Source organism: Scyliorhinus canicula, chromosome 7 (assembly GCF_902713615.1).
Source record: "Scyliorhinus canicula chromosome 7, sScyCan1.1, whole genome shotgun sequence".
In the NCBI taxonomy this organism is placed as follows: domain Eukaryota; kingdom Metazoa; phylum Chordata; class Chondrichthyes; order Carcharhiniformes; family Scyliorhinidae; genus Scyliorhinus; species Scyliorhinus canicula.
The window spans coordinates 120,980,740-120,993,199 of NC_052152.1; the positions used below are offsets into that span (position 1 = coordinate 120,980,740).

General features: G+C 42.3%; 1 protein-coding gene across 8 annotated transcripts in view; it reads left to right on the plus strand.

Annotated features, from left to right (window-relative positions):
• ap1s2 (adaptor related protein complex 1 subunit sigma 2) overlaps positions 1–12,460 on the plus strand; it is a 34,541-nt gene that overhangs the window by 17,221 nt on the left and 4,860 nt on the right. For 2 of the 8 annotated variants that reach the window (XR_005461333.1, XM_038802838.1), the window contains exon 4: positions 9,639–9,704. The exons of 4 other annotated variants lie outside the window; for them this stretch is intronic. Coding sequence is in view for 3 of the 4 variants with exons in the window: in XM_038802838.1 (XP_038658766.1) it covers positions 9,639–9,662 (24 nt within the window). In the remaining variant the exon portion in view is untranslated. Of the gene's footprint in view, positions 1–7,473; positions 9,207–9,638; positions 9,705–12,460 lie in introns of those variants that run through there. 2 more of the 8 variants (XM_038802833.1, XM_038802837.1) reach the window with 1 other exon arrangement.

Sequence of the window (12,460 nt, forward strand, 5' to 3'; positions counted from 1 at the left end):
CTTCATGACACCGAGGACCAAGATTTGATCCCAGCCCCGGGTCACAGTCCGCGTGGAGTTTGCACATTCTCCCCCTGTCTATGTGGGTCTCAACCCTACAACCCAAAAAGATATGCAGGGTAGGTGGATTGGCCACACTAAATTGTCCCTTAATTGGGGAAAAAAGAACTGGGCACTTCACTGCCTTATGAGTGAGTGTGCTGAAGAGGATATCCCATAGATACTGCACTGAAATGTTGGCTTTATTGATGAGCTGATTGAAAATAACCTTTTTGAAGTTGAGGCTACGTGGGGTCGCTTTGGCTTTGTGCAGTAGATGTGGTTGGGGCATATGTAATGGAATTCTCTTTATCCCAATGAATTCTCCACTTGATTTGTATACAGCTATATATGGGTGTGGGGGGGTGGTGGGTTACTTCAGTAGGCTGGATGACTGGTTAGTGATGTGGGGCGATGCCAGCAGCGTAGGTTAAATTTCTGTACTGGCTGAGGTTATTCATGAAAGCCCTGCCTTTCTCAATCTTGCCCCTCACCTGAGGTATGGTGACCCTCAGATTAAATCATTACCAGTCAGCTCTCTCATAGAGGAGAGCAGTCCCTCAGCCTTTCCTCATAAGATCTTCCCTCCATACCAGGCAACATCTTGGTAAATCTCCTCTGCACCCTTTTCAATGCTCCCACGTCCTTCCTATAATGCGGCGACCAGAACTGCACGCAATACTCCAAATGTGGCCGCACCAGAGTTTTGTACAACTGCAACATGACCTCATGGCTCCGAAACTCAATCCCTCTGCCGATAAAAGCTAATCAGGTCAAGGACCTCAAATTTACAGAGTATAGAACTTGGGAGGCCGACTAGGGAGCATTAAAATATCAAGTCCAGAGGAAATAAAAGCATCGTTAAGGTTTTCAGCTGCAGATGAACTACGACAGGGTGAAGTTGGAGAATTAAATGGAGGTGGAAATTGGTAGTCAAAGTACAGCACAGGAAGAGGCCCTTCAGCCCTCCAAGCCTGCACCGACCATGCTGCCCATCTAACCTACAACGTTCTACACTTCCAGGGTCCATATCCCTCTATTCCCTTCCTATTCATGTATTTGTCAAGACGCCCCTTAAACTTCACTATCGTACCTACTTCCAACACCTCCGGCAGCGAGTTCCAGGCACCCATTACCCTCGGTGTAAAAAAAATTCCCTTGCACATAGAACATAGAAAAATACAGCACAGAACAGGCCCTTCGGCCCACGATGTTGTGCCAAACTTTTGTCCTCGATTAAGAACAAATTAATCTACACCCCATCATTCTACCGTAATCCATGTACCTATCCAATAGCCACTTGAAGGTCCCTAATGTTTCTGACTCAACTACTTCCACAGGCAGTGCATTCCAGGCCCCCACTACTCTCTGGGTAAAGAACCTACCTCTGATACCCCCCCTATATCTTCCACCATTTACCTTAAATTTATGTCCCCTTGTAATGGTTTGTTCCACCCATCTCCACTGAACTTTGCCCCTCGCATCTCAAACCTTTGTCACCAAGTAATCGACTCTTCCAACCTGGGGAAAAGCTTCTGACTATCCACTCTGTTCATTCCCCATATAATCTTGGAGACTTCTGTCAGGTCGCCCCTCAATCTCCATCGTTCCAGTAAGAACAAACCGAGTTTATCGAACCTCTCCTCATAGCTAATGCCCTCCATACCAGGCAACATCCTGGTAAAACTCTTCTGCACCCTCTCTAAAGCCTCCACATCCTTCTGGTAGTGTGGCGACCAGAATTGAACATAGATTCCAAGTGTGGTCTAACATTCTATACAGCTTCAACATGACTTGCCAATTCTTATACTCAATGCCCTGGCCAATGAAGGCAAGCATGCCGTATGCCTTCTTGACTACCTTCTCCACCTGTCGCCACTTTCAGTGACCTGTGTACCTGTATACCCAGATCCCTCTGCCTGTCAATACTTATGGATTCTGCCATTTACTGTATATTTCCCATCTGTGTAGGACCTTCCAAAATGCTTAACATCACATTTGTCCAGATTAAACTCTGTCTGCTATCTCTCCGCCCAATTCTCCAACCGATCTATATCCTGCTGTTTCTTCTGACAGTCTTCATCGCTCTCCGCAATTCCACCCACCTTTGTGTCGTCCACAAACTTACTAATCAACCCGTTAGATTTTCCTCCAAATAATTTATATACCACAAACTACAAATCCTAGCACTGAACCCTGCGGAACACCACTATTCCCAGCTCTCCATTCAGAAAAGCACCCTTCCACTGCTACCCTCTTTTATGACCGAGCCAGTTCTGCATCTATCTTGCCAGCTCATCTCTGATCCCGTGTGACTTCACCTTCTGTACCAATCTGCCATGAGGGATCTTGTCAAAGGCCTTACTGGAGTCCATTTAGACAACATCCACTGCCCCACCTTCGTCAATTTGGCAGGAATCTCATCTCGGGAGTTTAATATGATACCACGGTCAGGGTGTTGCAGCAGGAAGTGACACCATTACAGGTAATTCTCTGAATGGGAACAGATGAGAGCAATCTCAGCCAGCTGGATGACAGTCGAAAGATGTTGGAGGGTGATGGTGTTGTCAAACCGTGTGAAAGGCTGCAGACAGATCAAGTGGGATGAGGAAGGAAAGCTTCCCTTCGTCACAGTCACACAGGATGTCACTTGGCAGAAAAGGAAGCCTAGGGCAGCGCAGTAGTGCAGTGGGTTAGCACTGCGGCCTCACGGCGCCGAGGTCCCAGATTTGATCCTGGCTCTGGGTCACTGTCCGTGTGGAGTTTGCACATTCTCCCCGTGTTTGCGTAGGTTTCGCCCCCATAACCCAAAAGATGTGCAAGCTAGGTGGATTGGCCACACTAAAATTGCCCCTCAATTGGAAAAAAAAAATGAATTGGGTACTCTCAATTTAAAAAAAAAAAAGAAAAGAAAGCCTGATTGGAGAAACATAAAAGTCACGGAAAAATGGATGCAGGTTTGGCAGGCAACTCCACCTTCAAGGACTTTGCAGAGGACAGGAAGGTTAGAGATGGGCCAGGAATTTGCAAGGATGGTGGGACCTAAGGTGCTTTTTGAGGAGAGGGGGGTGACAGCAGAAGGAGCTGACAGCACTTGAGAGAGTACTGCAGATAACATAGGAACCAATAGGGTAAGTTGGATGGTCAACATTTTAGTGGGAATAGGGTTAAGTGGGCAAGGGATGAGCTTGGAGAGTGCATGAGGGAGATAGGAAACTAGAGAACAATATAAGTCAGGGCAGAGTGAGCTTCAGAAGGAAGTTTCTCCTGGTGGGCTAGGCAAAGGGTGGGAAGTTGCAGAGGCAGCTGATTGCATGGCCTCAGTCTTGGTGACAAAGAAATACATTGTTGGAGCTAAGAGGGGAGGAGAATATAGGGAGAGCAGTTTGAGAGTTTATCTTTGCATTGCAGAATGATTCTGAAATAATGAGTTGTAGACGAATAATGTTTTATGTGGAGGCAATGTTTGGGTGAGAGTAAGTAAGTAAGAATTGGTTTTAATTGGGATTAGGACATTAAAAATGCAGCAATTAATAGCTGCAGAAATGTGGCGAATGGAGGACCAAAGGCTAGACATTTGGAATTTTGGGTGTGTAGTTGTACAAGTGAATTGGGAGAGTGATTTCACGAGGGGCAGATACAGAAGGAAGGAGGGTTGGGAAGGGAAAGGACAAGAGTGGGTGGACAGCAGTGCAAGAAAAATATTAGAAATGGCTTTATCTGTGATTGGCACAACAGGAGTGGCAAGGCCAACTCGTGACCATTATCTGAAGGAAGAGGAGATCAATGAACTCTGAGGGGAGAGGGCAGTAACGAGTTGTGATGGAGGTTTTTGAGGATGATGCATCACCCAGTGCAGAGGCTGATGAGGCACTGCTAAGAATATTTTTAGCTTGTTTGAAAAGGCGGAAGAGAATAATTATCTTAGTAAAGAGGGAAATAAACCTGGAATTGCTGCAAGAGGTAGGCATTTGAGAAGACACCCAAGAGAGGGGAAATGAAAAGCGAGTATGATAGTAGAGAGACAAAGAAAATTGAGGGGCCCATGTCCTCAACAGCAGCTTCCGTTTAATCATTTTTTGTGAAGAAATTGTGGCCTCTAGTACTCTTATGAAAATGTACCACTTCTCAAATGTCCAGTGAAATTTATTTGCAATTTACACAGCAATCTGTAAGTTTGACAATGTCCTGTTTTATTTTGTCACAACCTGTTCATAAAATTTGTAAAGTGCAGGAGGTGGCCATTTGGCCCATTGTGCCTGCACTGACTCTCTAAAAGAGCCCCACACCCCTGCCCCATCCCCGTAGCCCCACCTAACCTGCACCTCTTTTGGTCTGTGGGAGAGAACTGGAATAGCTGGAGGAAATCCACGCAGACACGGCGAGAGCATGCAAACTCCACACAGTCACTCAAGGCTGGAATTAAACCTGGGTCCTTGGTGTTGTGAGACAGCAGTGCTAACCACTGTGCCACTCTCAGTTGATGCGGACGTTCTTTTGAAGGCACGACAACCAAAATTGCATTTCGCATGTCTCGCAGTGAAATGTGTGGAGTTAATGAAACGGCCCACTTTAGTTATAGACCAGAGCTTTAGCAGTCAGTCCTGTGACTTGATCAAATTGGTTAATAATAGCTTCACATTAACTTAAATTGTCTGAATAACATCTCAACCCTGGTCCACAAAGTGTCAGGCATAGCTCAGTGAGTAGCACTGTTGCCTCTGAGTCGCAAGGTTCCAGTCTCGGGGCTTGCACAGAAAAGAATCAGCGGATTAAACAATATATAAGAATAGCAAAATCTAATTCTGAGCACCTATATAAATGTAGTTACTATATAAATGCAAGTCTTTTTAATCTTTCCAATTCTGCAACAATTTACAAGTGAAAACTGAAGCCAGGCAACACCGTGATGCAGTAGACATTGGCTGATCTGTTTTGGATCTAATTATTTTAAAACAGCGCAGGCTTCCAACAAAGAAACACATTGAATAAAAGCCATTTCCCATGGGAATCTGTTAAGTTACAAAGTATAGTGAATATGTATTAGGAATATTGCACATTAATAAAAGGAAATGCCTTTTTGATGTTGAATCAATTGCATTTCTAACCAAGCAATGATTGAGATGTATAAATTTGAGAGGAGTGACTGGAAATGTCAGTCACTCGGGGACATTTAAAGTGAATGGTAGAAAGATTACTGGTATCTAGCTGAGGAAATCTTTTCACCCAGAGGATTGTGGGGTTCTGGAACTTACTACCTGACAGAATAGTGGAGGCAGAAACCCTCCACTCATTCACACGGTGTCTGGATATTCACCTCCAGTACTGTGCCCTGCAGGGCTACGGACCAAATGCTGGAAAGTGGGATCAGGCTGGGTGGCTCTATTTGCAGACAGGGCGCAGACATGATGGACAGAGTGTCTCTTTCTGTGCTATAAACATTCTATGAATGTATAAGTATCCCAAGAACCTTTCAGAGATTTGTATTTCTTCCTTGCCCCACCCATCTCTCAGCCTCTCTTCCACCACCCCCCCTCCCGGGGCCCCCCCCATTGCACCATCTGGTAGATCTGCTCGGAATGCTCTCCAGCACCCTCGCAACCTTCCTAATGTGCAGTGACCAGATTTGGACACAATACTCCAGTTGTATAACTTCCCAACTTTTGTACTCGTGCCTTATTTATGAAGCCCAAGATCACATATGCTTTAAATGAAGAGTCAGACGAACTTGAAACATTAACTCTCATTTTCCTTCCCTACAGATGCTGCCAGACTTGCTGAATTTTTCCAGCATCCTCTGTTCTTATCCCTTATCCCATAAGCTTTTTTCTCACACTGTCTTCCCATCTTCAGAGATCAGTACATACGCACCCCCAGGCTCCTCTGTTTCCTGTACTCTTAGAACTGTGCAGTTGAATCTGTATTGTCTCTCCGAATCCCTATCACCAAATACAAATACATCACTTCACATTTCTTTATCTAAAATTCTATCTACCACATGCCCACCCATTCTGCTAGTCTATCTATGTATCATCCTGATTGTTTGCCACAACTCCAAGTTGGTGTCATCAGCAAATTGTGCAATTTTATTCTCAATTCCTGTATTGAAGACATTTATATGTATCAAAAGAAACACTGGTCTCCGAGCTCACCCTTGGGTAACACCACAGGACTACCACCCAGTCGAAAATACAACCATTTACCAATATTTCAACCAAGCTGACACCGACACTCCTAATCCAGGATCCTCAATTACCCGGCTTTTTATGTGGCACTTTGTCAAGCTTTTCCTAAAGTCCATACAAATAACTATAGAAGTAGATATGCTAAAGGACAAATCCTGTTGGGAACTTGTGTTAAAAATGAGCATAATTTTACCTTTTAAAATTGAGACTGAGACTGAAAGGAAAACTAGTCAGTATAAAGGGTATGTTTCAAAAATCTGTACAGAACGCTGGAACTCATTTCTGATGATTGCCCTTTATCAAAACTTTAAAACTTTTCTGTATTTGAAATTGGGCCTTTGTGTATAGTTATCCATTTACTGTAACAGAGCTGGAGGTCGAACATAAAAGCAGGACATGCTGGTAATACGCATGCATTTGTAGAGCGGAAAGGCAGGTTAATATTATGATTCACCTGTACAGGCAATTTCTCTCCATAGATCCTGGTAGATGTGTGCGTATTTTGTGTGTTCCAGAATGTTTTTTTGTGTGTGAAGAGGATAGATGGTGTAACATTTTCTGTGTTGACTTGGGGAGATCTATAAGCTTAAAGATGATATCTTCTCTTCAGACAGTCTGAACGGAGCAGCTGTATATTTGCAGTTATCTGTTTGTAAAATTGATGTTCTTTGTCTCTGGGAGGTTAGTATGCAGTTTTGTCTCTTCATCTCATCTTGGATTGACAAATGGGTAAAACGATTTGCAGTGAGATTATTGGCAAGGGGCTTGATGCAATCTTGCTATGCTGGAAGATGTCAAGATATCGTTTCCCCTTCCCCAGTCTTCCTTTTGCCATTCAAACACATTGTAGTTTTTCATCAATGTTTTTGATATGTGAATGTAGCCATTAACTGCTTAAGCAATCCTATCTGTTGGTGATTGCAGTTCATTAACCAATGTAATCTGTGTCGGTAGAATATATTTTTTAAAAGCTGTCTTTGTAATGACGCAGCATTCTTGTTTCAGCTTGCTGTATTTGTTGCCTCTTGTTAACCTTCTGCGTTTTCATTTCTGATTTGATATCATGGTGACAGGCTTCAGCATTTATGAATTCATTCTGCATGGGTGGACCAGGAGTTTAACATCTGTTTACGTTATCTTTTTATACTGACCCTGAATTTCATCCTACAGTTGTCAAAGTGTTAATATGATCTGCATGCTCTTTTACACAAGACAATGTTGGCATTTTATTTCTTTTGTTCCCCTGTAGCCGCGCCACGAATATTTTAATGTTCCCGTGTACTAATGCCTTGGCTCATCTTGCCTGGTGGTGATTCAGAGGAGGTGACGATGGCTGCTTTGCTGTTGCTGGAATGCTGTCCTGAGCTGTATGAAGCTGTTCAATTGAACATAACGCAAATAACTAAACGTAACAGGAACATCAATGCTTTGCTCTTTGTTGTGTTCTATCAGTCTAGTTTTGAAAGGCGCAACACAAGTACAAGTCTTTCTTTTATATGCAATTTATGTCTGTGCTCTGTTCATTGCAATCTTGTTCTTTGTAATCTTTGTTTCAATCAGAAAGCTGCAACATTTGTTATGTTGGATTTACTGGCACTGGGCCTGTTTCATTTGGGTTCACTGCCATTTTAATATGCATTAAGCAGGTTTCCGACCCCGTGTATTTGGCCTCCTCTAGAAATCCTCAAGCCAAGTGACCTCTATGGTTATGTTTCCACTAACCTTTCAAGCAAGAAGTCCTTATTAATGGCTATAGATAATGCAATAGTCTGCAGAATGTGGTAATGATTAAAAACAAGTCTTGAATCCGCTTTAGTCTTGGGGGATATAGCAACGGCTAAGACGGGATTGGAACCGATTGCTGATCTGGAGCACAGAGCACAGAAAAGTTGCTAGTTGCTGCTTTGCTCTTGATATATGCAACCTTAGATAATCAATTTATTTCTCTTCCCCCCCCCAACCCCACACCTTTCTGGGTTTTAGTCTGACTTTAAATTGAAAACATTAACTCAATGTAGGTTTTAATCCATTTTACTGTCGAACTTGCAGTAAGCTGAAATATTGAGTTAAATTGCAAACTTGACATTCTTTTATGACAGTAGTTTGTGCCTCTATTAGTACAGTTACAAGTGTAAAGAAATTTGCCGGAGTGCGATAAGTTCCTTTTGTGGTTTGTAATGGTTATGTAATTTATACTCTATTGTGCCTTGGCGTCTCCTCTCCCCCCCCCCCCCCCCCCCCCCCCGGCCCCGTGGAAATGCTTAGCTTTTAAAGAGTTAATGCATGCCATGCTGAAATATTTCCTCAGGTTCAAAATACCCTGCGGGGAGGTGGGGGAGAGGGGGGGAAGATGATATCTTTACCATCGAACTATGGCCTCCTCGGAAGAAGCACAGCAGTTTTGTTGTGTCATACTGGGATCAGTTATTTAAATCCAGTGCATCATTACCAAAGAGATGTTCGGTTTGTCTGGAATTTTTCCCTCTGCTGTCCAACATATATGCAAGGTAGCTTCATACCTTCTGTGCCAATGCTAAGTGTTTTTGTTCAATGCTTTACACATCTGTGACACCAAACTGTTTGTTATCATCATTGCAGTATTAGATTTTTGAAGCAACCCCCGCAATGTTGTTTAGCAGTTGGTGATAATTAGGTTCTTTCAAATCTTGATTCTATGGTGTATGTGTATTAGGTGTCCATCTACATAGTTGTGTTCTGTTGGAGAAAGCAGGAATTATCCATGTGTCCCACTTCACCCAGGTGAAGGTACGCTGGCCTCAGGCTGAGATTTGCTGCTGGAATGAGTCCAGTATGGAGGTGTATTCTACACCATTAGGAGCTAAGGTTACATAACAAGTTTGGGCGGCACGGTAGCACAATGGGTAGCACTGTTGCTTCACAGCGCCAGGGTTCCAGGTTTGATTCCCAGCTTGGGTCACTGTCTGTGCTGAGTTTGCATGTTCTCCCCATATCTGCATGGGTTTCTTCCGGGTACTCCGGTTTCTTCCACAGTCCAAAGATGTGCGGGTTAGATGGATTGGTCACACTAAATTGTCCTTAATGTCCAAAATGGTTAGGTGGGGTTACTGGGTGATGGGGATAGGCTTAAGTAGGGTGCTCTTTCCAAGGGCTGGTACAAACTCGATGGGTCGAATGGCGGCCTCCTGCACTGTAAAGTCTATTAAATGATTCTATGAAATTTTGATAATGTAACCTGATGCTGTGAACTTGCCTTTTATAATAGCAATTCAACATTTATTGGACCAGGCTGCATATTTTGTTTGAGTGGAAAGATTGGTATATTTTATTGTCCCTCAGTCTCTTGTGTACTTTTCCAATTTGTTTTATTGATATTTTTCTTTCTTCCTGATGGATTTTTTATATATATTTTCCCCTTCATGCTCTCCACTTCAGCATTCTGGTCAGCAGAGAAAGTGAATACTTCTGGATGCACAATGAAAATGGCAAAGAATGCAATCAGTGAGTGACTGTAGGGGGATTTGTTCACAAAGTGGTGTGAATAAATCACTAGCAGTGCAGGTAGCTGAGCAAGCACAAAGTACTGGCATCTGAGACACATATGCATATTGTGACAAAGGAGCCAGTGATATAGTGTGGAACTGGTGAAAACATGTCAGTGCAGTAGTGGCAATCTCATGGCATACTCCATCTTCCCGTCTCTTCTGACTAAAACTGTACCAGTGTTGGCCATTTGTACTTGATAAAGGACCCTGTTGAAGAAATGGGTTTGAAGATGAGAGCTATCTTTCTTCCTGCAGTAAAAGCTTGTGTGTTTCTTTGTGTAAAATGTTGTTAAAAATGGACCTGGCCAGGGAAGAAGTATGAACTCCAAATTTCCCCAAAGTGGGGTTCACTATCTGAGCAATAGGTTACATTACAATGGCCTAATGCATATGCCTGCTTCTGTTTTATATCTATATATTAACTAATATTTTTGGTACTCAAAATATTTATTGCAGCATTGATTTTTATATCAACCAAGTTTGATTTACTTTTTTTCCTTTTGGAAGCTTTGAAGTAAGGCCATCTAACTTGTGCTATGTAACTTGGCACTTGCCTTCTTTACTAGAAGCTGCAATGTCATTGAACAGGTCAAACTTTCTTTGAAGTTGCTACCCGGGGATATAAATCATCCGGATAGCTACTTAGCCCAAATGAATTAAGTCTGTTGCCAAAGCAAGAGACGTTACCTTTCTATTGGTGCCTGAGGCAGTTTTGTCCCCCTCCCTCGCCCAGACTTGCAAGACCGAGTAGTTTGCTCCTGTCCTTCATAGTAAGCAATTGGTCTGCGATACTGCTTTCCTTTTGCAACAGCAAATACCTGCCAGCCTGCCTTTCACAGGGTCTTTTCAGGCAAGTTATTATTTCAACCCCCATAATCTGAGGTTAAAACTGCTCAGCTTTTAACCCCATGTACCCCTGCAATTATGCTTTGATTTATCTTTTTCTTAAGATAGAGATGATTGCAGGTGAGCATATCAGGGAGTTCCACTGAATCTGAATCAGTTTACCATGAGCCTGAAGTATGGATTTCTAGAAACCGCCTCTTTGAAACCACCAATGGAAGGTGAATCTTGAATTGGACATGGAACGTAGACTGCGCCATTTCAATTCTCACTAGACGTTAGAAAACCATACAAATAATTTTGATGTAGTGTCCAAACAAGTCTGTTAATCATCACAGACTATCTATAGGCTCTTCTGTAGTTAAATACTGTGATTATTCCCAGTAGATATTTGTTTAACTCATCTTTGTAGCATTATGAATTATGTTTAAAAGTATGTTTCTGCATTATTAGCCTTGGATTGATGCGGTTTATTTTGGGACCCAAGTAGAGCTCTTTGTTTGTTAGGGGGAGGGGTTTTAGAAATAAGAGGAAGAGTACCTTAGGGAAGGTAATATTAGGGTCACGTACAAAGATAATTTCAGGATCAATTCCTTGCTTTCAAAGTTCAATGTTTTTTAGAAGTGTATATTTACACTAGCTGATGTTTGCTTCCAAGTTCTGCTATGATTGTTTTTGGCTTTTGTTGCTGTGCATTGAACTTACTGAAATTGTTGATGGTTTTTTTTAGTCATTGTAAGTAACAGCTTGCTTTAAGCTTATGTTCTATAAAGTGCACGCTTCTCTGGCATGTTATAAATAAAAACGTTCCTGCATGCATCAAATGCTGTTTTCTGTGGCTATGTTTTATATGCATCTTAAGCTTCTAACTGCTAATCTGTTGTGTATTTAAGGTTTTTAACGGATTAGAAATGGTGACATTGCTGTATGAGCATGGTTATGATGAACAACATCATCTTTCTTGAAAGGTTTTTGAATAAAAAAAACATAACCTTGTTTTAACAACTCACTTACCAATTTCCATAGTTTCTGCTTCCATCCTGCAAGTTCACAGCCATCCAAGGTTAAACTTTCAAGTCTGAGATTATTGAGCTTTACTGCTCCAATTAACAAATCACTAGTGATTAAACTAGATGTTTTCTGGGAAGGAATTTTGAAATTTTCCATTTTGATTCTGGATACATACTGGTCTTTTAATCAATTATTTTCAGTAACAATGTTTGCGAAGAAACATTTGCTTGGTGTTTGCAAACAATTTTATTTCTTGGTTTTAAATGCTGGCACCTATCTTAATAAGAACTGTTTTCAGTTATATAGAATCTCTACAGTGCAGGAGGCCATTCAGCCCATCAAGTCTGCACCGGCCCTTGAAGAACATCCAACCTATGCCCCCACCCTATCCCCATAAACCCAGTAACCCCACCTAATATTCTGGACACTAATGGGCAATTTACCTGCACGTCTTGAACTGAGAGGACACCGGAGCATTGAGAGGAACCCATGAGAAAGTGCCAACTGTACAGTCACCCAAGGCTCGAATTGATCCCGGGTCCCTGGCACTGAGGCATCAATGTTAACCACTGTGCCACCGTGCTGCCCTAATCCTACTTCTATATGCTGTTTTTGGAATATGAAATGCATGCCAGAGTGGTATCTCTTTAAATTGTCTGAATATATTCTCAATAAAGATGGGACCTTGAGGATGCTGCCTCATGCTTTTACCTAAACTAACCTGGGAGGTTACAATAAACACAGGGACGATGCCTTCTAAAGTGGCATTTATTTAATAAGCTTGAGTTTTCTGTTTATTAAAAGTGATCAAAGTGTCAAATAGGCCTATCAGCCCACTTAAAATTATCCTAAAGCTTT